The sequence below is a fragment of the Loxodonta africana genome, chromosome 9, assembly GCF_030014295.1.
Source record: "Loxodonta africana isolate mLoxAfr1 chromosome 9, mLoxAfr1.hap2, whole genome shotgun sequence".
NCBI classification, from domain to species: domain Eukaryota; kingdom Metazoa; phylum Chordata; class Mammalia; order Proboscidea; family Elephantidae; genus Loxodonta; species Loxodonta africana.
The window spans coordinates 38,854,802-38,881,790 of NC_087350.1; the positions used below are offsets into that span (position 1 = coordinate 38,854,802).

Consider the following 26,989-nt stretch of genomic DNA (forward strand, 5'->3'; position numbering starts at 1 on the left):
TCTTTAAAGCCACCCACTTTGTGGTATTTTGTTATGGCAGCCCTAGGAAACTAAGACAAAGCTCTACTTATTTCTGATGGCTAGGCTCCCAGATTAGTTTATGTAGTCCTGCAAACCCTTGACATAGCTGAAATTTAGTCCTGAGTCATGGATAAAAATATTTCCTGGACACACGCATTCATACTTCTGGCCATGGGTACCAGGAACACATATCAATCTTGACTCAGCCTTGACAGTGAGGACAAGGACTTTCCACTGCAGTCAGTCTTCTGCTCCCCTCTGCCCATTTTTGTTCTTTCTTCTTCAAACACCTGTGATGAGCGTCTTACATGATTAGGGCAAGACTGAGCAGGAAGTAGAAGGAGATGAGAGTGGTGATGGTGAAGGTAGCGTTCACAGTGATGAGAGCTGGATTGAGTCTACTTAGGCAAAATAATGACACAGGCTTGGAAGAAGGAAGTGAGGAAGGACATTTGATGTGAGGAACAGAAATGTTCATGGAGATGCAAGGACCTGGAATGGGACCTGTAGGTCAGAACCTGCCTGCGCCATAGAGATGAACATTGAAAACAGTCTTTATTTTTACCCAGACTGTGCCTACGTTCAACACTTAGTGTCATTTGCAGGAATCCCCCAGTCTTTGTGCAGCCAGTTGGCCAGAGTCCGCAAACTCTCAGTATGGACATTCAAGATGTGGTCCTCCTTCTTCATACCTCTTGCAGACAGGAAGGGGCACATGACCCAGGCTGACCATTCAGACACCCAGCAACTAAAGGTGAAGGACGGCTTAGAATCGTTCACCATGGCAGGGTCCTACAATGGCGATGGCACCTGGTGCTCAGCATTGGCAGTGTCTACTGGAAGTGGTGTCAGCAGGGCCCTGGCCAGGCTTTTCTGGTAGCCTGATTTTGATTGTGGTTCCACCCAGGCAGACTACACATTGGGTAGTGCTTCATTTCTTAGCCTGATGTCCAACCTCCATGCCGATTTTTAAAAAGACTAACCTTAAAATAGCCTAAGTGAGTTTCAGTAGCTGGCAAAAACGAATTCTTATTAATACGAGTGTCACAGCCTATTTTTGACCCGGAAGTTGTACATTTCTATATGTCTAAAAGAAAACCTAGGTCTGTCCACAAAGTCTTAAAACATAGGTAAATTCACTGTTTTCTTTCTTTTTTCTCTCCTTAAACATAAATTCTTTCCCAGGATTATCAATCCTAGAAATTTAATGAACAATTTCCACTACAATAATTAAATAGTGTATTCATGAAACCCTTCTCTTGATGGACAGAAAAAGCAAACATGAATTAGGAAATGTGAAAACAGTTTTATTGACCTAAAAATACAGTACTTTTAGAAAGGCAGAATAGTTGACACTGTTTTCAATTATTGTCACAGCTAGATGACTGAGAAATTCCTATAATTGAATTGAGTGGCTTTGGTAATGACTCTTCTGACAAGTACACATCTAGTCGTACACTCTGAGATTTGCAGAGACAAATCAATTTAATATGATTTATTTACTTTCTGAATTTAGCATTGGGTTATAGCCCAGTTGGCTCAGATATTCAGATGTGCTTTAATTTGTATTTTTGCCCATAATAGGCTTTCCAATTCTGCCTCATTCCTATCATTATTCAGTACTGTGGTTGTGTCACTTGTTTTTTAGACAAGGGGACATTAGTTGAATTCATTACCATCTGAATGATTTGACTCAAACGGTGGTAATAAACCACACTCAACCCAGACAATGGAATATCAGACTTTTTCACTGTGGCCTACTTAGGTTGGTCCTATCTAGCCTAAGGCTCCTCCATTCCAGAGAGACACAGTATCAGAGAAATCAAGAAGTATCATTATACATGCAGTCTACTCTTAAGTTGTTATGTGTGTAGGATCATGGCTATATCTGATCTAGTAACAGGATAAGGAGGATTTGTATAGGGAAGATTAGGCAACCACCTCATTAGATGGCCATTTTCCCCCTCCTCCTGGGGCCCCAGCATGCATGGGCCTGGGTCTGAGGAGAGGGTATAGTGGGCCCCAACCTGGGCTGGGGTGCAGGTCAATACTGTTTGGCTCTCCTAGCTACACTGCCACTGCCTGATTCGAGAGCTGGAGAAAACACAGGGTGTCCAAATGCTAGAGAAAGCTGTCCTGCAGGCACCTAGGTGCATTGGGTGGGAATTGAACCTGGGTCTTTGCATGGAAGACAAGAATTCTACCACTGAACCATCTCTGCCTCCTACAGAGCTGGTAGGCATAGTAAATTCTGGATCCAAAGACATTTACAGGTTAAAATAATGGGCTGGCTCTAGTAATATGAAGTTTAGTAGATATAGAGGAAAAGTCAACATTTGGGTCTAAAATTCCTAATGAAAAATTTCAGGATGAGAAGAAGCATGACTTAACAGAAGCAATGTGTAAAAGAACGAAAGTTTTGAGTAGATAATAAAGCTCAATATGAGTTTATAATGTCATGTGATCAAATACTAAAACATGATCATAGCCTGCATGGATAGGATTACTACATCTAAAAATTAATTTCTGAAAGTTATGTCAATGAAATATGAATATGTATCTAACGGAGAAAAAGGCTGGAAGGTGATTTTGTGATCTAATAATTTTAGAAATACCGGGTAAAGCAAGCTAAACATGTGCCTTTGCTAAAGAACTTCTCAATATCAATAATGTGCTAACGTAAATAATGAGTCTTTAGGAGAGGGTCAATAAAGGATACAATATTTCCCAAAGCTAGTTGACCACAAAACCTTCTTTTTTCTTTTTCTGTGAAGCATCTTCCAGTATCTGTATTCCAAAGAACACAGTTTAAGAAATGTTGGTCTAGAATCAAGGAGTTGATATTTTTCCTCTTCTCTTCACTGGCCACCAATCCTAAAGATTTTTCTTCAGCCTAGGGCACTATACTTAAAGGGTTGCTATGAGTTGGAATCAACTCAGTGGCAACGGGTTTGGTTTGGTTTGGTTTGGTAATGTGCTATGTAGGAGTCCTGGGTGACGCAAATGGCTACTAGCCAAAAAGCTGGTGTTCAAACCCACCCAAAGATACCTCAGAAGACAGGCCTGGTGATCTGCTTCCAAAAGGTCCCAGTCATTGAAAACTCTATGGAGCAGTTCTACTCGGCATACATGGGATCACCATGAGACAGAATCGACTAGATGGCAACTAACTACAACAACAACAACAACAATGTATTATGTGGTTACTGGTCAGGGGGAGGAGATCTTGATAAAAAAGAGAAGACCAGTGTTATATGAAGAACTAAGGATGCTTTGGAGCCTTGGTGGGGCAGTGGTTAAGAGCTATCATGAGCTATGGCTGCTAACCAAAAGGTCAGCAGTTGGAATCCACCAGCCACTCCTTGGGAACCCTATGGGGCGGTTCTACTCTGCCCTATAGGGTTGCTATGTGTCAGAATCGACTCAACGGCAATGCTTCATCTGGAGAAGAAATACTTCAGAGTGACATAGTAACTACCTTCCTGTACACAGATGAATAGACTTGTTCTTGTGAGGGGTATCGATGGGGTGAGAGTAAAGAGGATACAAGGAGAACAATTTTGGAAACTCAAGAGAAAGGATTTTTCCAACCTGGCTGTTCAAGAATGAAAAGAGACTTGGGACATAGCCTTGAGCTCTTCATCACTCTTGTTGCTTAAAAAAAGCTGAATATTCATTGTTGAAGAAGGGAACAAAGCATCGGCCAGGCAAGAAGATCTTCTCCAAAACTGAGATTAGGTTTGCAAACCTCGACTGTTTCGTCCCTCATGGGACCAATATAGAACTACCTTCCCCATTTCCCGGCTGGTAATTTCATTTGACTATCTAATCCTGGCAGAGGGGGTGATGCCTGTTGACTGGTAACTGTTTGCATAAGCTAGAGCAAGCGTTATGGTTTGACACAAACATGTATCCATAGGAATCTAAAACAATTTGACCAAACTATAAGCAGTGTTGTTCAATTTCATATATGGTAAATTTGTAAAACGGTTTATATTACATTCTTACTTTTTTGTGGGGGGAGGGTTCTGGTGTTATTGTTTATTATTTATTTTTGAACATTTTATTGCGGTATAGGTGAAAGTTTACAGAGCAAATTAGTTTCCTAATCCACAATTTATGCACAGCTTGTTTCGTGACATTGGTTGTAAACCCCTGAATATGTCAGAATTCTCCCCGGTTCCTCCCTGGGTTCCCCATGTCCATTTGACCAGCTTTCCTGCCCCTACCTTCCTCCTAAACTTTGCTTTTGGGCAAATGCTGCCCTTTAGGTCTTACATAGTTGAGTCTTCTGAGGCGTACATTCCTCACTGGTGTTATTATTCATTTTATAGGCCAGTATATTTTATGGCTATAATGTCATCTCCAGGAGTTCCAAATTTGAAGGGTGTCTAAGGCCATAGTCTAAGTTCTACCAGTCTCTGTTAGACAAATAAGTCTGGTCTTATCTAGATGAGTCTGATTTTTGTTCTACATTTCTCTTCCACTCTGCCCATGACCTACAATTGTGGTAAAGGTAAGAGCAGTCAGTAGTGGTAGCCAGGCACCACCTAGTTCTTCTGGTCTCAGGCTAGTGGAGGCTGTGGTTCACGTGGTCCATTAGTCCTTTGGACTAATTGTTTCCTTGAGTCCTTGGTTCTCTTCACTCTCCTTTGCTCTGGAGGGGAAGAGAGCAATAGTTGTACCTTAGATGGCTGCTCACAAGTTTTTAAGACCCCAGTTGCTACTCGTCAAGGTAGAATGTAGAACATTGTCTGTACGGATTATTAAATGCCAATTGACCTAGATGTCCCCCAAGACTATGGTCCCTGGCCTTCAAGTCCAGTATCTCAGTCCCAGGAGGTATACGGTTGTCATGGATTAATTGTGTCCCCCCCAAAGTATGTGTCAACTTGGTTAGGCCATGATTCCCATATTGTGTGGCTGACCTCCACTTTGTGATCGTAATTTTATGTTAAGAGGATTAGGGTGGGATTGTAACACAACCCTTACTCAGGTCACCTCCGTGATCCAAAGTAAAGAGAGTTTCCCTGAGTTGTGGCCTGCACCACATTTTATCTCTTAAGAGATAAAAGGAAAGAGAAGCAAGGAGAGAGTTGGGGACCTCATACCACCAAGAAAGCAGCACCGGGAGCAGAGAGTGTCCTTTGGACCCGGAATCCCTGCACACGAGAAGCTTGTCGACCAGGGGAAGATTGAGTACAAGGACCTTCCTCCAGAGCCAACAGAGAGAGAAAGCCTTCCCCTGGAGACGATGCCCTGGATTTGGACTTGTAACCTACTAGACCGTGAGAAAATAAATTTCTCTTTGTTAAAGCCATCCACTTGTGGTATTTCTGTTATAGCAGTACTAGATGACTAAGTCAATGGTAATGGCTAGAAGTTTTCATGATTGTGTCCCCTGTATGCACTATTGCATACACAGGTATATTTGTGTTACCTTAGGTAGGTAGTGTGTTTCTACATATCTGTCCATTTCTTCTGGGTTTTCAAATTTGTTGGAGTACAATTTTTCATACTATTCTGTTATGATCCTTCTTAGCTTAGTTGGTTCTGTTGTAATGTCACTCATCTCATTGTTATTTTGGTTATTTGCATCTTCCCATTCTTTTCCTTTGTCAATTTGGCCAGTGGTTTGGCTATTTTATTGATCCTCTCAAAGAACCAACTTCTATTCTTGTTGATTATTTCTATTGTTTTTCTATTTAATTTATTTCTACTCTAATCTTTGTTATTTCTTTCTTCTGGTGACTGTGGGCTTCTTTTGCTGCTTTTCTCCCATTTGTTCAAGCTTTAGGGTTAAGCTATTGATTTTGGCTCTTTCTTGTTTTTTGATTGCTATGATTTCTCCTCTGAGGACTGCTTCTGCTGTGTTCCACAGGTTTTAATACATTGCATTTTTGTTCTCATTTGATGCTTGGAATTTTTTTTTTTTCATTTCTAATTTCCTCTATTACCCAGTGGTTTTTAAGCAAGGTGTTATACAGTTTCCATGCATTTGATTTTTTTCCCCCGTTCTTGTTATTGATTTCTAATTTTATACTGTTGTGGTCAGAGAAGATTCTATGCATTATTTCGATGTTTTAGGATTTATTGAGGCTTGCTTTGTGGCCAAAAATATGGTCTATTCTGGAGAATGATCCATGTACATTGGAGAAGAATGTATACAGTGCTGCCATTGGGTGAAATCTTCTGTATATGTCCGTGAGGTCAAGTTGGTTGATTATGTTATTTAGATCTTCTTTATCTTTGTTTGGAGCCCTGGTGGCCCGGTAGTTAAGAGTTCAGCTGCTAAACAAAACTTTGGCTGTTCAAATCCACCAGCCCCTCCTTGGAAGCCCTGTAGGGCAGTTCTACTTTGTCCTGTATTGTAGCTATGAGTCGAAATCAACCTGACCGCAGTGGGTTTGGGTTTTTAGTTGTTGTTGTTCGTTTGCTTGTTTAGTTTCTATTTATTCTGTCTTTCATCAAACGTGGTGTGTTAAAGTCGCCTACTATTATTGTGAAACTCTTAATTTCTCTTTTCAATGCTGTTAGAGTTCATTTTTATGTATTTTGGAGCTCTGTCATTGGGTGTGTAGATATTTATTGTCGTTATGTCTTCTTGGTAGATTGTCTCTTTAATGTGATGCTCCTCCTTGTCTCTTATGGTAAATTTTGATTCAAGTCTATTTTATCAGAGATTAATATTGCCATCTCTGTTGTTTTTTGTTTGCTGCTTACATGATGTATTTTTTTCAATCCTTTGATTTTTAAATTATTTATGTCTTTGTGTCTCTTTTAGGCAACATATTGATGGGTCATTTTTTTGTATCCATTCTGCCGCTGTCTCTTGATTGATGCATTTAAACCATTTACATGCAGTGTAATTATCAATACATGAATTTACTGTTGTCTTTTTTTATGCTTTTTATTGTCGTGTTGACACATTCTTACTTCTTAAGCTGCAGAAATTTATCATTTTGCAGTATTTCCACAAGCAAGATTCATTTCTGACGGACACAATCTTTACTTTTCATCTTCTAGGAACTGAGGCATTGTAAAAAAGCCATTTGAGATTTCACAATTTTATTTTATTTTTTCCTTGTGAAATTGTCTTCACTAAGAGCAACAAGTAAATGATGGTATTTGCATTGCAAATATAATTTTATTTATGTCTCATCTATTAAAAAGCCTGGGCTCCACCTATGAAATAAAAACTCAGTTTCTTGTTGTGAATACACCTTGTGCAATTCTCAGCATGCACATATATAATATTATTATTATTGCTCATTACTATCATTTCTATCATCACCACCACCACCACCAACATCCACACCATCATAAAAATGCATTCAGGGAACTTATCTACTAGCAAAAATGTTGTAGATTTTGATGGTTAGAGTTTGGTGTCATCCAGACTAGGCCGTGATTTTCAGTAGTTTGGCAGATGTTATGTAATCATCCTCCATTTTGTGATCTGATGTGAGCGGCCAATCAGTTGGAAGGGGAGTTTCCTTGGGGGTGTGGCCTGTATCCAATATATATGGATGTTCTGACAAAGCTCGCGTCCTCTCTCTCAAACTTGCAGTGGTCTGGTGGTCTGACTTCTGGTTCTTGGAGAAGCCTTCAGCTTGCTGCTTGACCTGCAGACTTTGAATTCGTCGGCTCCCGCAACCACCTAAATCAGGAGAAGCACTCAGCCTGCCACCTGACTCACGGATTTGGGATTTGCCAGCCCTCACAGTTGTGTGAGCCATTTCTTTGAAGTAAATCTCTCTCTATATATTTATATATATGCTTCACTGGTTTTGTGCCTCTAGAGAACTCAGCCTAAAACATAAAAAAAAAAAAAAAAATAGGGGCTCTGTATTTCTTATTAGAGGTCTGTGGTCAAAGACAGCATTTCTTCAATGTGAGAAACCTTGGATCTATAAGACTGTATTTGTAGATCACAGTTTGCAAAACATTCTATTATAAGGTAACATTACCCTTTGGTACCAAGGCAATCTTAGATGTACATGCAAATTAGTCCCTGGAATTACTTGACAGAGCTCAATCCTAAAAATTTTATCCTGATGACTCAGAGCATTAGGTTATTTTATATTACTGTGGATTAAAAAGGTAAAAAATTTAAAGTTCTTAGTGAGAGCTAGCAGATCTCCTGGAATGTATCTAGGAGATCTTTGAGAAACCCCAATTTATGATATTAAACACTATCACAGAGACCATATAGACTAAGATACACATACAGCTGCTTGCTCTGTTTTGCTCGACTTTGACAAAATGAATAGTAGATTCAAAAAATGAAACTGATTCTTTGATTAGAATCAAGGTATTATGACCTGTGAATTCAGCCAATGCAGCTGGATGGGTTGTGTCTGCTGACAGCCTGTGATCATGTAGACTCTCGCTTGAGTATCTGACAAGCTCATTGGAGCTTTCTCACTGGTGAGAACTGAGAGATGGGCCTCAGTTCCTGTATCCGTGAAATTAAGATGGTAATAAATTCCTTCCCATTAGGTTTTGTGAAGATTCAATAAGTTTATTCAGTCAATCCCTGGAAAGTAATTTATCAAGCTTTTGTAAGGGTAAAACTGGATTTAGGTTCGAGCAGTCCCTGCTTCCACCCAGTATTTGTCATCTCTTGCTGTCCTTCTCAGGTGCTTTCTTCCTTTTTTGGCTTTTTATGTTTTTCTTACATAGGAAAAATAAGTCCCGTTTTCTTCTAGAAAAAATAACCTCCTGAAATCTAGGATTTCTATTTTGCTGAGTGTCAAAAAATTAATTTAGCTCCTTTTTTCTCTGCACTTTGTCTTTTTAGAAGGAGAGCTTGGTTGTTTCACAGAACCTTCTGTTCAAACTTTAACCACTAGGTGGTGCACTGGTTAAACATTATCTCCACCTTGCTGGCTGGCTTGCATTCCAACAGGCATTACCATCTTACATTGTACCTAAAAAATATCAATTTTGTATCTTGTACCCAAAGGCCAATTTCATTCACTTGAAATAATTGTACTTATCCTATCACTTGACTCACATGGAACTGTATTTTCTAATGGTGTTTTATCCTGTAATGAAATGAGCTGTTTAAAAATGAGTTTGTCAATGGAGTGTGCCAGCAAAAGTTGGACAAACATGTATGTCTTGTTATCTAATGCTGCTATAACAGAAATACCACAAGTAGATCGCTTTAACAAACCGAAATATATTCTCTCACAGTTTAGGAGGCTAGAAACCCAAATTCAGGGTGCGAGCTCCAAGGGAAGCCTTTCTTTCTCTGTTGGCTTTGGGCGGAAGGTCTTTGTCCTGAATCTTTCCCTGGGTCTAGGGGTTTCTCATCACAAGGATCCTGGGTCCAAACAACATGCTGCACTTCTAGCTCTTCTTCTTGCTGGTAGTGGGTCCCTTCCTCTGCTTGTTACACTCTCTCCATTTATCTCTTGTAAGGCAAAAGGTATGACTGAAGCAGGAGTGTGGTTTGAGTAAGGGTGGTGACTCAATGTACCTCCCACCCTAACCTTGCCTCATTAACACAGAAAGGTCAGGATTTATAACACACAAATGGAGGATAATAGGATAATTACATCAGATCACAATATGGAGGATCCTAGCCAAGCTGACCCACATTTTTGAGACAACAATTCTGTCCATGACATTCCACCCTTTGGCCCCCGGAAATTCATGTCTGTGCCATGTGTAAAACATGTTCACCCCATCATATCATCCCAAAAGTCTTAAAAAGACTCCAAGACCAAAATCTCATCTTCTGCAAAATTCCTTTTCATCTGCGAACCCCTGAAACCTAGAATACAAGTTGTTGCCAAAGTGCAATAGTAGAACAGGCACAAGGTAGACACGGCCATTACAAATGGAAAGGAGGGATAACAGGCACCAAGCAACTCCAAAACTCACATACCTGGGATTGTGGGGTGGGATGTCATAGTACAAAGTACTGCCTTTGACTGGCATGAGAATGAGGGAAGGGCAGGTAATCCAAGAGCAGGGCACGGCAGGGTGGAGAGGATGACTGTCACCTTTACTAAGGGACAGTTGAGCTACTGCTGCCTACTGGCAATGGGGTCACCCAATCTTATTTTCCATAACAAAAAATGTATTTTAGCCACATAAAATTTAGAAATGTTTAAAACGTAAGGAATATCTTAAGCAAAATAATAAAGGCTAAATAAAAATCACAAAAGAAGAAACAAATGATTACAAAATGTCAACTCTCCTAAATTAATCATTAACCTTTGGCTTAACTAATAAAAATGTCACTAAGTTTACCTTTGTGTTGTTCTATTGTGCAGGGGTTTTGCATTATTTTTAAAATCAGTCAAAACTTACTGATGTAAACATTTAGTTTTCTTTACATATTTCCAATAAAAACTCATATACAAATGCTCTTTATTGTTTTAAATGTCTCTACTCAGTTAAGTCAAACTTCAATTACGGTTTAAGTAATAGTTGACCCTTTATTTCAATGCAATGCTTATACCATCCTATTCTAGAGGAAAAAGAATTAAAGTAAAAATAATGTTCATAAGAATTATATTTTAACCATCTTTATTTAAAAATACTATCTCAGCAAATAAAAGCAAACATAGAATCAATTAAGGTGAAGCAGTTAACATGAAAAGAGAGATATCTATTTTAAAAAGAAGAAACACATTCAGATATCCTGTTGTGATTACGTACGTTCAGAGGTTGGTTGCATGAATCCAGAATCACACCTTTTTGTCTAATTTCGAGCAGACATCACCCATGTCATCTTTCTAAAGGAGCAGGCAGACTTATCCTCTTTAGTGTACACCAAAAACCAAACCCGTTGTTGTCAAGTCGATTCCAACACATAGCAAATGTATAGGACAGAGTAGAGCTGCCCCATGGGTTTTCCAAGGATTGGCCAGTAGATTCAAACTGTTGGCCTTTTTGTTAGCAGCCTTAACCACTGCACCGCCAGGTCTCCCCCCTCCTCCTTTTAGTATAGTTGCAGATATTCTAACTGGCTGTTCTTAGCATTTACACCCTGTTTGAGTCCTGTTGAAGTTGCGACGCTTGTTCTTTTGCTCTTTCATTTCCCACACTCTTCCCTTCCAACTGGAAGCTTCTTGGGGATGTAGTTTTAGGCTTTCCGTAAAATGAGTGTTTTCATCCAAGCTATCCCGGATTTCCATCTGAAGCTGTGTGTTCTTTGGTAATGTTCTTAAGATGGCATTTGCATTGGTTGCTTTTGAAGGGATTTTGATATATTTTGAAGCGACTGTTTTGTTCTTGAAGTCAAGCCATCATCATCGCAGGAAATGTAGGTTTAGGGGGCTCATTTTCTGTTATTTTTTTGAAAAGAGCTATCATATCCCCAAGTGAAGAGGTGATGCTGTTGAGATATTCATTAAGTGCTGCCAAACTCCGTGCTTGTAGCTCCTGAGGACTGGCTTCCTCTCCAGGTGACTCGAGGGCTTCATGAGTTCATGTAATCTGTGGAACCTTCTTGCTAGCTCTACAGTATTTGTGAATACAGACAGACAAACTTTTGACTTGCTCTTTTTCCCTCCTTAAAGTTGGTCTTCGCTATGAAAACAATCAGAGCAGCATATAGCAGAATCCCCCAGGAGAGCCCAAAGAGACTTAGACCTTGTCTCAAGCACTCAGCAGCCCCAGGAAAGAAATGAAAAGACATTTCTGTGGCAGTCAGTAGGCTTGCTATGGCTCCAAAGGGTACTGCTGCTCTGCCTCCAGTTGCTGGTGTCCAGTGAGCCGCAACTGACCACAGGGAACTCTGAGGACTGTTCTGCTTCTAACCAAACAAGCGTCTGGCAACCAGGACAAACCACCAGCACGCTGGGGGCAGAAGAGGCCAGGTTGTATAAAACAGTGCTCTCTAACTTTACTCTGTTTCCTGCACAAATAGAGGGTGATATTATTTGTACAGTGCCTTGAAAAAAAGGGTAGGGTTGATTGTAGCCACAGTAGAACAGCGCATGATCTCTGGCCACGGTAGTTCTCACCTGGCCCCTCTAGGACACCTAGAAGATCAAAGCAGGCCCATGCCATTGCCCATTCATTGCCCGTAAGCGTGTCAGGACATAATGGCCGGGAGCACACTACAGTAGTAGAATTGTGTCCCTGTATTTTTGAGTTAGAATCCCTCTCCTGACTTTAAGCTTCCTTCTACAGCAAGGAAACTTGATCCTCCCTACAAAGGTCACATGGGTCTTTCTTCTGTGATGCCTCCCCACTCCCTCATCTGTGTTTAATCAGTCCAGGTTGGCAGAGGTAAAGGATGGAAGGGCTTCCACAAAGGTGTTAACTAACAGTTGTTGATTTCAATGGTAAGAACTCAAAAGAAATCAATCAGAAATGGCCAGGGCTTCACATTTCAAGGTTTTGAGTGAGCCGGTTTGTCCTGTTTAATCTGTGCATGCCTGGATGGAGGAGGCTCCCCTTTGGGGGTGACCCAATGACCTCAGTGCCCTCTATCAAACGGCCTAGCCATCTGCTCCACGTGGCTCGCCAGGGTGTCCTGCAGTAGGTCAACTCACGAAGTCATCTTGAGAAGCATGTTTTTCTCTGCAGAGGAGTGGGTCCTTCTTTTGCCTGAATTTGCCACCATTTATTTCTATAACAATACCTTACTTTCCTGGTATCTCATGGGACTCTGCAGTGAGGGACTAATCCTCAGTACTTTTATGTACAGAAATGAGAGACCCACTGGGGGCCCCCAAGAGCACCACAGTCAGGCTAGAGGTGACCCTAAGGATATAGGGCCTACAGATTCTGACCAGGTTTGGAGTTAGAAGGGAGGAGGGGAGAGTAAAGTGGCCAAATGCCTGATGAATAGAGAATTGTTCCTTTGCTTGTAATTCATTTACTCACTTAAAAGAAAATGGGCATTTCTAAGTTAATAATCAGTTTCTTTTTATGTTTATTTTATTTTTTTTTTAAATATTTCATTGTATTTTGGGGCAAAATGTACACAGCAAAACAGGTTCCCATTCAATAATTTCTACACATATTGCTGAGTCATATTTTTTGCATTCTTTGCATTGTATCAACAACCCCATTATTTCCATTTTAACTGTTCTGTCCATTCCCATTAACCTAGCCTCACTGCACCTCAACTTTCTCATCTACGCTTTAGAGTAACTGTGGACCATTTGGTCTCATATAGATGATTTTTGACAAGAGTGCAGTACTCAAGGGTGTTAAACAAACCAGTTGCCATCGAGTCTATTCCAACTCATGGTGACCCCGTGTTTTGCAGAGCAGAACTGCGCTCTGTGGAGTTTTCAAAGCTATGACCTTTTGGAAGCAGATCGCTAGGCTTTTCTTCTGAGGCACCTCTGGGTGGGTTAGAACCTCCAACCTTTCGTTTAGTAGGTGAGCACTTAATCATTCATGCTACCCAGGGACTCCTCTAATCTGTTTCTAAAGTAAAGTGTTCAGCATCCTGGGGAAAAATAGGGGCTGAGGAGTCTTTAGGATTTTCTGGGCCCTTTAAGTTGCAAGTGACAAACTCAGCTGGAAGTAGCTTAAGAGAAAGTAGGTAAGGATAATGGGAGTGGTGGAGATGAGAAATGGGTGGTTCAGTGGTAGAATTCTTACCTTCCACGTGGGAGACCTGAGCTTGATCCCAGGCAATGCACCTCAAGCTCAGCCACCATCCACCTGTCAGTGGAGGCTTGTGAGTTGCTCTGATGCTGAACAGGCTTCAGCGGACCTTCCAGACTAAAACCAACTAGGAAGGATGTCCTGGTGACCTATTTTTGAAAACCAGCCAGTGAAAACCCTATGGATCACAATAGTCAGATCTGTGCAGTCACTCATAGGGGTGGTGCAGGACTGGGCAGCGTTTAGTTCCATTGTGCACGGAGTCATCATGAGTCAGGGGCCAACTCCGTGGCAGCTAACAACAATGGGGAGGGGACATAAAAGGGCAGAGCAACAGGAGGCGGGCATCCTGGAATTTAGGGTGGTAATCACAGACTCACTACCTCCAGGAATGTGTATGTGTATCTCATCCCAGAGTAAGCACAAGGCCTCTCTGGATGTTTATGCAGAGCTCACCCTTTCAGATGCCTCCATGTGGTGAGAATATGGCTACCGTCATCTCTTTCCCCACCAGCTGGGCCTAGGTCATGAAATGTTGAATGTTCACCTACTGCTTCATGAATGCTAATAACTGCCAGGTAGCACATGATGCTCACAGCTTCTGACTCAGCAAGTCTCCTGCCCTCTCTCTTTAGCGGCTCACATGCATGATCACACCAGGACCTGTCACCTCCAAGATGGCTCTCCCCACATAATACAGATTCTCAGGACACGTCTAGACCTATTGAATCAGCATCTCCAGGGAGAAGGGTCCGGAAACCTCAATTTTGAACCAAGGCCCCTGGTAACTGGATTTGTCTACCTCATTCTTACCTTACTTTTCTCTTTACCCAATCCAGAGTGTTCACCCAAAATTCCCTTGCCCCTACACAACGACATCCATTTTTATCAACCCTCAAACCTAAATTAAATACATGTCGTTGCTTTTTATCATTTCTACTGACTAAGACTAATGAAAATTCACTTACATTTGCTGATTGCAAATTATATGATTTCCAAACAATGTGGGTTCTCAAATATGCACCTCAATTATTCTTTATTGTCCTCTGAAGTACTAATTATAGTTTCCAATGTAAATATTCCAAGTGTTACTACTTTTCTGCCAAGTTGTGACCTGACCTGCACCTCTTCATTATTAGATAATCTTACCTCACACACCCACAGAAGAAAGGCCATCAAGCTGGTCCTCACTCAACTTCTTTCTTTTCAGTCTCTAAACCTATTTATAGTGGCTTCCATTGTCATGCCCTTCTTCCTCTCACTGCTAACCAATCCCCTCATGCTCCGGGCAGATCCTCGTTCCACCAATTAACTTTCTCTCTTCCATCTGTTGCACTTTTCTCTTTGCAAGGGCTTTTCCCTCAGTGGCCAATATATTCAAACTTTCCCACCATAAAAAAAAAAAGTTTTTGTTTTTCTTTATGCTCTCCAAATTTACAACTCCAGCTATAGCCCACATTTTTAAAAGAATAGTCTCTCAAACTGTGGTACTCAAAATTTTTGATTGATGGGATATTAATTAGATGAGACATTAAAAAATTAAGGCATGGAATTTGTTGAAACATTAATTTGGAAAGTTTAACGTTAAACAGTTTTCTTTACCATAGGCATCTCAGAGTTTTTAATTTGCTAATGTAATGTGATAAAAATTATTACAATGCCCAACAGCTCAGACCTCTTTGGTTCCAGATATTTATTTATTGACCCTACAAACTCATTAAGACCTGCCCTTTGTTCCCTGTGCTTCAACTGCTCCCTGCTCCTTCTTTCTACATCTTTGTAATGCTTTCCCATCTTCCCATTCTCTCAAGCTAGAAAAACCAGATTATATCAACTCTGCCCCTCCTTGCATATAGGATTAGTCAGTTACCCACTTACCCTCAGAAATACTCCTCAGTCTGATGCTTTCTCCCAACACCCAACTTCTTCGCTTAATCAACTTTAGACCCTCACCTCTCATTGAAGTGTTGGGATAACTTCCCTCTTCCAATTTACCCTCCTTGCTGCCCACTTCTAACCCACCTTCTGGTTTGTTACTGTGATTTTTTTTCTTTAATCATATCACTTCCTTGTCCGTTTTGTGACCTGTGGTACATATAACAACCACCTATGTTTCCCGCCTCTTACCTACACCTACATGTGGTTTATCGAGAAGCTATCCCACTTATGGAAACACTGATGGTGTAGTGGTTAAGAGCTATAGCTGCCAACCAAAAGCTCAGCACTTTGAACCCATCAGGCACTCCTTGGAAACCATATGGGGGCAGTTCTACTCTGTCCTACAAGGTTGCTATGAGAAGGAACCGACTTGACGGCAACGGATTTGGCTTTGGTGATCCCACTGACAGTGCGTGCTGTTGTAAGACATGCTGCTCCAAAATTGTATGAAATAGAAGAAATGTGCTTGTACCACAAATTACTTTTTTTACAGGGTATTGTATGAGGTAGTGCTGAATCAATGTTTTTCGTATGAAAAACACGGATTTTGATAATAAAAAAATCTATTTGAGACATATATGTCCCATTGGACTCTGGGGGAGTAGAATTAGTGGTACACATAGTGCTCTGGACACTGAGATTAGGATTGGTGGGATGAGGCAAGAAAAACACACAAAGTACCTACCAAAAATTCAAATACACTCAATGATTCAGTATGCATTCCATTAATGAAAATACATGGTATTGACAAAAAAATTTAAAGCAAAAAATAATTGGGTCTTGAAAGGATTTTAAAGCCCTATTGTATGCAGGATAAAGTCTATGTTCTTGAGCACAGCAAATAAAATTTTCAGTCTAATCCCATCCTATTTTTCAAAGTAGTCTTCTCCACAAACCAGGTATTAAGGTCACACTGAATTTCTTAATATTCTACCTCAGAGGCCAAGTTTTTCATAATGACTTGCTGTTGCTTATGCTGAATCCTCATGTTGGAATAAAATTTTGAGAGTCTTCACACTCAATATAAATTCCTATTCTTCCTGGAACCAAGCTCCAGGAATTTTCTCTTCTTCAGTGAGATGTTCTCCATCATCCTTTGCCCTCTCTTCACTCTACTCACCTCTTCCTTGGTGCTCTATAAGTCTGTCATTAATGTAATAGATTGACTTGATTACATAGTTCCTCTCACTACATCCCAGCTTGTGAACTCCTCAAGGAGATGAACGTTGTTTTTAACTCTCAAGGCTGGCCTGTGCCAGGGCATCAAGTGTGCACTCAATGAACCGTTGGTTGAATGAGTATCATTGAAATTTTACCAACCTTATGATTCTTTTTTTTTATGATTAATAAATTCAATATTACTTCATAGTCAGTTACTTTGTGCTTCCTGCGTGTATGGATTCCTATCTCAAAACAAGCACCTAGTTTTAAGTATTAATATTGCCGAGACATGAAGAGCAAAAGAGAATAGCCAAGTGCATTTCAGGGGAACCCAATTAATTAATTTCAATTTCTTTTGGGTTATGCCATGTTAAATGGTGTCGTAAAACAAAACAAACTCATTGCCATGGAGAAGATTCTGATTCATAGCAACCCTACAGGACAGAGGAGGGTCTGCCCCATAGGGTTTCCAAGAGTGGTTGGTGGATTCGAACTGTCGACCTTTTGGTTAGCAGCTGAGTTTTTAACCACTGTACCACCATAAACAGCATTAAGTGAAGATTTTATACACATTTATGTTGTCTTCTTTTTATTTAAACTGGGCAGTAATTTTACATGCACATGAAGATTTTGTATAAGGTTCTACATAATGAATGTTTTCTCCTATTAAGTTTTATTCCACCATCTGTACATCAGTATTGTGGTGTTTTGTTTCTTGCTATGATGTTGGAAGCTATGCCACTGGTATTTCCAGTACAGGCAAGGTCACCCATGGTGGACAGGTTTCAGTGGAGCTTCCAGACTAAGACACATTAGGAAGAAAGGCTTGGCCATCTACTTCTGAAAATTAGCCAATGAAAACCTTAGGCATCACAATAGAAGACTGTCCAATATAGTGCTGGGAGATGAGGCCCCTAGTGGCTGCAAAAATGGACTCAAGCATACCAGTGATTGTAAATATGGCGCAAGGCCAGAAATCATTTTGTTCTGTTGTATACGGACCACTATGGGTTGGAGCTGACTCAATAGCCACTAACAATAACAAAAACCTGTTTTATTAAATAATTTGCCACAAGAATTGCATAATTGTTCTGGACAAGATTAAAAAAAAAAATTACTGAACTTAAAAAATTAGCCACCTTCTTTTTTCTAATTTTGTTGTTTTTGTTGAGAATATACATAGCAAAACGTACACCAACTCAACAGGTTCTGCACGTACAATTTAGTGACATTAATTACATTCTTCAAGTTGTGCAACTTCTCATCCTCCTTTTCTGAATTGTTCTTTCCACATTAACACAAATTCTATGCCCTCTAAGGTTCATATGTAATCTTTCAAGTTGCTGTTGTCAATTTGATGCCATATAGATAGTTCTTAAAAGAGCATAACACTCAAGGTAGACCTTTTGCACTAGCTAAGCTAAACTACTGTTCACTTTTGAGAAGACTTCAGGGGATATTTTTGGTTTAAGGTTTACAGATTATCTCAGAGCAATAGTTTCAGGGGTTCATCCACCTTCCATGGCTCCAGAAAGTCTGGAGTCCATGAGATTTGAAATCCTGTTTTGCATTTTCCTCCTCTTGATGAGGATTTGTCTATGGAATCGTTGATCAAAATGTTCAGTAATGGTAGCTGGGCACCTTCCAGTTCTTCTAGTCTCATGACAAAGGAGGCAGCTGTTCATGGAGCCACACATTCCATATCTTCCTCCTATTCTTGATTCTCTTTCTTCCTCTGTTGCTCCTGGTGAATAGAGACCAATTGTTGTGCCTTGGACGGCTGCTTGCAAGCTTTTAAGACCCCAGGCACTGCACAACAAACTAGGAGGTAGAACAGATGCACTAAACATGATATTAGGCCAATTAACTGGGATGTCCCATGAAAACATCACCCTAAACCTCCAAACCAAGGAACCAAATTCCATGAGGTGTTTGCTTGTTCATAAGCAGCCTCAACAGCTACTCTGTGGCTTCTCTTTCACATCCATGCTACAGAATAATTACCATGAGATTTTACTGATTACATAGTATGTCATCGCATTATGCTAGGACATGTTCGTGACACTGAAGAGTTTGTTGTGGTTATATAAATTAGTCCAGAATACATAATTTGCTAAGCCCGATTCATCTTTCATCATTCTGCCAGGAAGTGTTCATGAATTGAAAGAAGTGTGCTGCTTTTACTGAGCCTCTTAGTTATATCCTTTGAAATAACAAAAGCCTCTCACGCCTTTATCTGTTTCTGTGCTTCAATCAAGGTTTTCAAAGTGCTTTACAAGCACAAAATCATCCCTGCATTTGTTCCCAGACTCAAGTGTGGACAGAACCAGCTTTTGCAAAGTGTTGCGGGTGGGGCAGGGAGGAGCTTTATAAAGTCTCTCAGGCACTCCAGGACAACAAATTTAGAAATTAAAGGAAAGAATGAAACTTTTCCCTGGGTTTATTCATTTGTAGGTTATGGCTGTCTTTGACGGCAGTAAAACAAAAGTCTTATTTGTGGAGACTATCCAAGATTAAAAGAACAGAAGTTAATTTCACAGTGAGGCTAGAAGTTCCAGTTTCAAGTAAGGTATAAGAACCCCTTGTCATCTGACCAAATGATCATTTTTCCAGGGCCTTTATTTCTCTTATGTTAGACTTTACTGCTATGACTTCGGGTTTCCTTCCTACAAACACGGTGATGAATGTTTGCTTACTCCCTACAAGGCTGGGCAGTCCTGTTGGGATAAGGGCAGAATGTGGGCAATCTAGGTGGGTCCAAGTGGCCTGTAAATTTCCATGGGATCTGTTCACAGTTCTTTACCACTTCTTAAATTAGAAGAAAAATATTGATTTTATTTTTCTCTGAGCTACTACTGAAGAATTTCCTAACAAAGTTGCTGCTGCAGGGAATGCTTTTAGCAATCTTTGAAAAAACTTTATACCCTGAAATACAGACTGAACTATGATAGAAGCCTTGCTGCCATCAAGTCAATTCCAAGCTATGACAGAAACACAAAAAATTCGAGAGTTAACGACAAACTCAAGAAGTCTGACAAATTCATTGTAACCTTACAGTGGTGCTGGAGGTAACGGGTAAAGGAAGATCAGTGAAAAAAATAATTAAAAAAAGAAAAAAGCAAACCTGTTGCTATCATGGCGATTCTGAATCATGGCAACCCCATGTGTTATAGAGTAGAACTGCTCCATAGGGTTTTCTTGGTTGTCATCTTTACGGAAGCAGATTGCTAGGCCTTTCTCTCACAGCGCCACTGGGTAGGGTTCAAACTGCCAACCTTTAGGTTAGTAGTTGACTGCAAACTGTTCTTGCCTCCCAAAGATGAAAAAAAAAAAAAAAAAGAATAATTATGTTTTACGATGATGTTATATCGCTTGGTGGCACTGTGGTTAAGCCTTTGGCTGCTAACCAAAAGGTCGGCAGTTTGAATCCACCATCTGCTCCTTGGAAACCCCATAGAGCAGTTCTACTCTTCCTATAGGGTCACTGTGAGTCGGAATCGACTAGATGGCAATGGGTTTGGTTTTTGGTATCACTTTCAAAGGGCAGAGACGTCTTCCCTTATTTTAAAACAAGATTGGAAAAAAAAAAAAAAGAAACTCACCCTCCTCTCAGTGACAGCCCCTCATGTGGACAGCGCCTTTGTCTGAGTAGCCTCTTCATGGAGTTTTAAACACTTTTGCCCAAGTCTTGTCTTACTGCTGGCAGGTATTTATTTTAAGTCCAAACCTTATTTTATTTAAATCCTGAACTTAGCCTCATATAATGATTTTCATGTTTTTTTTATTAATTACCTAGGGTGGGGCCCAGTGCCCACAACATACAAATTAGCCACACATTAATGCAAAATTATGCACATGAAATTTCTTTTCTGGGTATTTTGACTACGTTGCTCTTGAGGAGGAGAAAAAAGTGCTCAGAGCACTGAGGGTGAATTTACAGATTAAATCTACTACTCTCTTATGAGTTCATGTTATAAATAAAAAATAATGAACAAATCAGTGCCAAAAAAAGTCAGATGAGGTCCTTACAGAACTTTTAACATTGTGGATCTTTAGCATCACTTGATTTATATTCTAAAAAATAAACAGAAATATATTTCAAACATTTTTATTTTCTAGTCTGTATTTTTTTGTTCATTTATTTAAAAAATAATTTTTAAAATAACAGCTACCACATCATGAGCACTCATTACGTCCCAGATGCCACCTAAGAGCTGCCTGTGTATTATTTTGGAGTCCCTGGGTGGTGCAATGAGTTAATGTGCTCGGCTGCTAACCAAAAATTTGGTGGTTCCAGTCCTCCCAGAGGTGCCATGGAAGAAAGGTCTGGCAGTCTACTGCCAAAACCAGCCATTAAAAGCCCTACGGGACACGATGTGTCCGAATTGACCGCACAGCAACAGGTATTATTTTACTTAACCCTCATGACTCTAAGGCAGTTACTCAGGTTATCCTCGTATCACAGAGGAAGGAACTCAGACATGGAGATTTAAAGCATAACTTGTCCACCCAGTCAGGCAGTAGCCAAGCCTAGATGCAAATGCAGCCCTGAAGACCTGCTTTGACACTGCAGGTCATGACCCACTGGAGGTTCATGAAACCAATTTGGGAACTCATCATCAGCATAAAAAAATTAAATAGAATAAAGTAAAATGGGGTGGAATAAAACAGTACAGGGGATATCTCAGGGCATCACAGATAGGGAAAGTATTATTTTTGTGAAACCTTCGTTTTAAATATACATGCACATACTTTTGACGTAAAGTGCGTTTCTCACTCTGGATTGTGGTTTAAATAGTATGAAATACATTGGTCTAGGACCCACTTAACCTTTATACTACCTCTCAGCCTTTTTTCCTTTTAAAACCCCAGGTACATAAAACCCAAGTAGAATGAGCTTAACTAACTATTGTGAGATAAAAAGTGATAGCAATCTGACTCTAAAGGGCTCAACATTATAGCTTAATTTTTAGGAAGCTATTTACAGTGACCTTATCATAACATTGCTATGGAGCCCTGGTGGCACAGTGGTTATGAGCTTGGCTGCTAACCAAAAGTCAGCAGTTCGAATCCACCAGTCACCATTGGAAACCCTATAGGGCAGTTCTACTCTGTCCTACAGGGTCGTGATGTGTCAGTATCCACTCAACGGCAATGAGTTTGGTTTGGTTTTTAGCATAGGATGGAAGGTACATGTTGGCCCACAGCTACATAATCTATTTTGTTTTTCAAAATTCTTGTTAAAAGGAGAAAAACATCATAAAATTAATCCTCTTTCTATCAGACAGATAGAACTCACAACAAAATTGACTAGATAGAACTCACAACAAAAATTAATGTAAACACAAGGTCTCATTTATTTTTGTCTGAAGCACAAAAGAGCTCACTCAGCACAAGAACAATAAGCAAATCGATAAAAATATTGAGAAAAAATTTCCCTAAGAATACATACATATACCTTCTTAAGAGTAGCAGTTGGAGTTTAACAACAATTTAAGATGGTTTTCTCTAAAGAACGCTTTTTGACAGGATTTTGAGTAGGGAATGGACAGATAAGTAACTGCCACATAAGAGATGAGCTAAGAATAGCATCCGTTACCCAAGTTACCTGAACCCCAAGTTACTTGACTGTGAACGCCGTCTTGGAATTTACATTTAACTTCACCATTGGCTTGTTGGACTCTTGCATTTCATCAGACTTGGACTATGTCCACGAACTGGCCCCTTAACTCTCTATCTCTTACATTCAGGCTTGTGGGAGGGGAAGTGAGATGAGGCTAAGCATGAAAACAAGCCTGGGACCAACGTTAAGGTTTCCTAGCTGTGTCTATTCATGTGGGCACTTCTTTCTATGCTTTCCCTAAAATCATACCTGAAGTGGAGGCATGTCTGAAACTGCAAATATCTCCTTTAAGTCCTCAAAAAAATAACTTCAAAATTCATAAAAATCTACTCAATTTAAAAATAATTTCAAATCACTATCCATGGGACATATCTTAGCTTACCTTTTAATAATGCATAAACCTCTTTTTAAGCATGTTTCCAGCATCATCATCAATCTAAATAATGGACAATGAAAAGATTTCCAGTAGGCTACCAATCAACATAAAAAAATTAAATAGAATAAAATGGGGTGGAATAAAATAAAATAGTACAGGGAATATCTCAGGGCATCACAGACAGAGTAAGTATTATTTTGTGAACCAGTTATTGTCAAGGCCATTCCAACTCATGGCAACCCCGTATATCAGAGTAGAAACTGCGCTCCGTAGGGTTTTCAATGGCTGATTCTTCAGAATTAGATCACCAGGGGGACTTTTTCTGAAGTGCCTCTGGGTGGGTTTGTATCTCCAACCTTTTGGTTGTCAGTCAAGTGTTAAACGTTTACAACCACCCAGGGACTCCCCATTAGGCTACAGGAACATTCAATTCTGGGTACTTCTGTGTATGGCACAAGGTAGAACTGACACAACATGCCTTCCAGCTTGCCTTTAAAGCTCACCATCTGCCTGGCTGAAATGAAAAGATTCAAAATAGGAAAAGTCTGGTAGGCCGTGAAGATTCAAAATACATTGCTGGATCTCACACCCATTACATTTCCTCTCTAAGATCTCAGCTGCAGCTGCCAACAGGGATATTCAAAGCACACTTCAAAATCAGCTAAGCATCATAGGCAGTGTTTTCCTACCACTTCCCCTCCTTTAACGTGTAGCATTCTCACTGAAGTAAAAAAAGAGATCCAATGGGGTTCAATGCTCACAAGCATTAACTCAGAAAGACTTCTTCCTGTTCTAAGACATCCTCTTGATTCTGAAATCTTCGACAATTAAATCATAGAAAAAAACTAGGGCATAAATAAGGGGGAGAGGAGGCTCCTGAATCTCAATTTTCAATGACTAGGACAACCTCTCATGGCCTAATCTTTTATTTCCCATGTTTCAATCTCTTTTGGGAAAAAAAAAAAAAAGACTGTTTGCTTTTGTGTTGCTGTTGCAAAAAAAATCTTATAAATTTTTGACAGACACTATTATTGAATACTTTTTTACCTTTCCAAGTGCATTCCATTAAAAAATACTGTGAAATGGTGTGGGGTGGAGTGAGGGGGCTGGTAAGTTTTCATTCTCTTTCCTGTCAGAGAGCAAAGTATTCAAGGATAAAGTGACAACTAGGATTGGCTTGGAATACTGCCTCTCCACAATTCAGAAAGTCAACCTACATCAGGCAAAGGCAACATTTCAAAGCACGGAACATCTGGCTACAAGTATGGCTAGTGCCTACAGTACTGCAAAGAGCATAGGCAACATTCAGAAACGCTGCACTTGGAGGAAGAAAACACATAAGCTATAGGGATGTAGGGAGATCAAAGTACATGTAAACATCTCAACACATTCTATTCTTACTAGAAATGATATGCAGGTCTTAACATACTATCAAGGTTAAATCTAATGTTTGACAGATTGGTTGTAAATGGCCATTCTTCCTGCTTCTGTTGCCACACATTTATATTTTCTGTATGTGGATTCTAAATCTAAATGAAAATTGATGTTCAACATCAAAATGTCTACGCTTAAAGAAAGTAAAAGTATAAGATCTTGCAACTGTTGGGAGTAGCTGCTGTCTAATAGTAGCTCTTGCCCATCTCACTGAATTTCTGAGTCTATTCCTTTGGGTTAGACACCATGCAACCAAGTTCCTCTGGGAGGAGTTGGAAGACAGAGCAGCTAACACCTGCCAGCACTATAGAGAAGTGGGGAGAAATCTGGCAGGTCATCTTTGACATGGGTCAGGAATTAAAAATACTGGAAATAGCAGACTGACATCAGATTTACTGAGTAAATGTAATATCCCACAACACTAATTCTGTTATTAAAAAATACACATACAAGCAAAAATGTGTTCCATCTTTAGGTTTAGGGTATCAAATCAAATCAAATCTAAAAGTGTTTCTGTTGTTGTTGCCAGCCTGCCAGAAAAAAATAGAAAAAACTGGGTAAATTACTGCTGAATTTGCATGAATATGTGAAAATAGAATTTATAGTACAGGAGGAGGAATTGTGTTCTTAGTTCTGTAAATATGGAGTTAGCCATATTACATAAAACTCTTTACCATGAGGCAATATTAAGAAGTCCCATCTAAGTTCCAGGAACAAGTTTATGATATATTAAGAAAAACTATCCCTCTTCCTTGTTGATTTACAATAATCAGAATTAAATGAGAAATGTGTGGGATTTAAATGATACGTTCATATCAATACTTTTTAAGGACTTATTATAAGGTCATAATTTGGTTTCAATTCTAGGTTATGGGAAAACACGCTATATTAGTTAAGAAGTATAAAATGTTCTTTGCTTTGTTTAATGTTCCTAGATGTCTAGTACAAATTATGTTCCATTAATATAAACACAAAGGGGGCATGCATTTTTTATTGTTGTTGTTGTTATTCTAAATTTCTAATGTCCTGAAGAGAGTAAGGAATTAAACAGACAACTGGATAAATCTGGGAAACAGCGCTTTCAATAGACAGGGCTTACATATTTTTAATAACATTTCTTTAACAGGATTTGTCCTTTATTTTTAAAATTCCAGCAGATTGATATCTATGTATGAAATTTCCAGTAACTATTTTTTTTTTTTTTTTTTTTTATGGTATAGTGTCATGGAACCCTTCCTCTCAGTATTGACAACCGCAGGTCCACTACTTGCTCCAACTTAGGAAGACTCTAGTCTACACAGCAGTGGAATATGGGATTCGTTTTTCTTCTAATAAAACTGAAGCAATAACATCACACAACTATAAATCAAGGTGATTTTAAAGTACACAAAAATACAACTATTTATGCCACATAGTTATATGAGTAATATTCCTAAAAGACTTTAAATCTTGAATACTCACTTCTGTCAAACACTCTCAAGCACAGGATTACCTTAAGCAAAGATGTGGCATTCAATTTCCAACATTTCATCCCCAAAGAAGCCGAAGCACAACAATAACACATCTCTGAAATGCAAATTCTTTTAAGTTTCCAGAATACAAGGTCGGTCTAGAAACACATTTTAAAATTCAACAAGTTCTCTCTTTAAAGTAGTATGCTCAGCATGTAATTTTCAAACACAATCCTAAGTGATTTTCCAAAATTTGTTCAGTCTTCTACCCTCTCACAAAAATATTCTCAGTGGTGCTTCTTAGGTTTCTAATTTTCACATTTATTAGCTCAAAATATTTAACCTTATAGGAATATTTTTTCTCTCCACATTTCAAAATATGAAATAGATTTTACTTAAATCTCAGAATAAGACCACCACCACCAAAAACATTTCCTTATGTTTGAGCTTCAAGTAAATCTGTAACAGCTCAAGATGGACGAACTTCATGAAATTATGAACTCTCCCGACCAGAGAGTTAAGAATTAACGCAACTTCCTTCAAAGGATTTGTCAAGCGCATACTGTAGACACAGAAAGAGATAGTCATCCCAAGAACAAGGTACTATTTTTTGACTGTCTAACTCCGCCTGGGCAGAAGGGAGACGCAAGACCACTTTATCCCAGGAGAACATTTGCAGAAACCCAAGGGTCTTACACAGAGCTTGAGAACGGGACCACTTGCCTTCCGCCCACATAAACCTCTTCAATATTTCGATCATCTCCTGAAAGAAAAAGCAAGGGATCTTTTAAGAAGTGCTTATGTGTCAATAATTATCTATATTGCCACCAGCATGATTTAAAAAAACAAAAGAAATAACAAAAAAATACTTCTAAGAGAGGAAATACAAAAATCTACCTTTGTTGTCTGTCAGATTGTTTATAATCTGGACAGAGGGGCATGACCAATATAACATGCTCCACATAACTTGAGGGCAAGGGTCTGAAATCTGCACCTAAGATGGAAGCCACATAAAGCTGAAAGGACCCTATGTTGTTCTCCAGCTGGAGTAGCTGGTTTGCATTTCTAGCCTATGTTGTTCTCCAGCTGGAGTAGCTGGTTTGCATTTCTAGCCTCTGTTGTAAAGGGAGTACTTATCTTTGAACTAGGGAATTCCTGGCTGGCACAAACAGTTCACCCACAGCTGCTAACCAAAAGTTGGAGGTTTGAGTCCACCCAGAGGTGCCTTGGAAGAAAGATCTAGAGATCTACTTCTAAAAAAAACAGCCATTGAGCACCCTGTGGAGCACAATTCTACCCTGACACACATGGGGTCACCCTGAGTTGGAGTCTACTTGATGGCAACTGGTTTTATTTTCTCTTTCAACTCCAGAATCATACTCAGCATGAGGTGAA

General features: G+C 39.6%; 1 protein-coding gene across 4 annotated transcripts in view; it reads right to left on the minus strand.

Annotated features, from left to right (window-relative positions):
• Window positions 1-358: 358 nt before the first annotated feature.
• GDA (guanine deaminase) overlaps window positions 359-26,989 on the minus strand; it is a 122,942-nt gene continuing 96,311 nt past the window's right edge. For 2 of the 4 annotated variants that reach the window (XM_003407387.4, XM_064291224.1), the window contains 2 exons: window positions 26,291-26,357; window positions 359-4,678 (listed from right to left, as the gene is read on the minus strand). In XM_003407387.4, coding sequence (XP_003407435.2) covers window positions 4,621-4,678; window positions 26,291-26,357 — 125 coding nt within the window. In that variant the 3' untranslated portion in view covers window positions 359-4,620. Of the gene's footprint in view, window positions 4,679-9,910; window positions 26,358-26,989 lie in introns of those variants that run through there. The other 2 variants (XM_023544749.2, XM_023544747.2) reach the window with 1 other exon arrangement.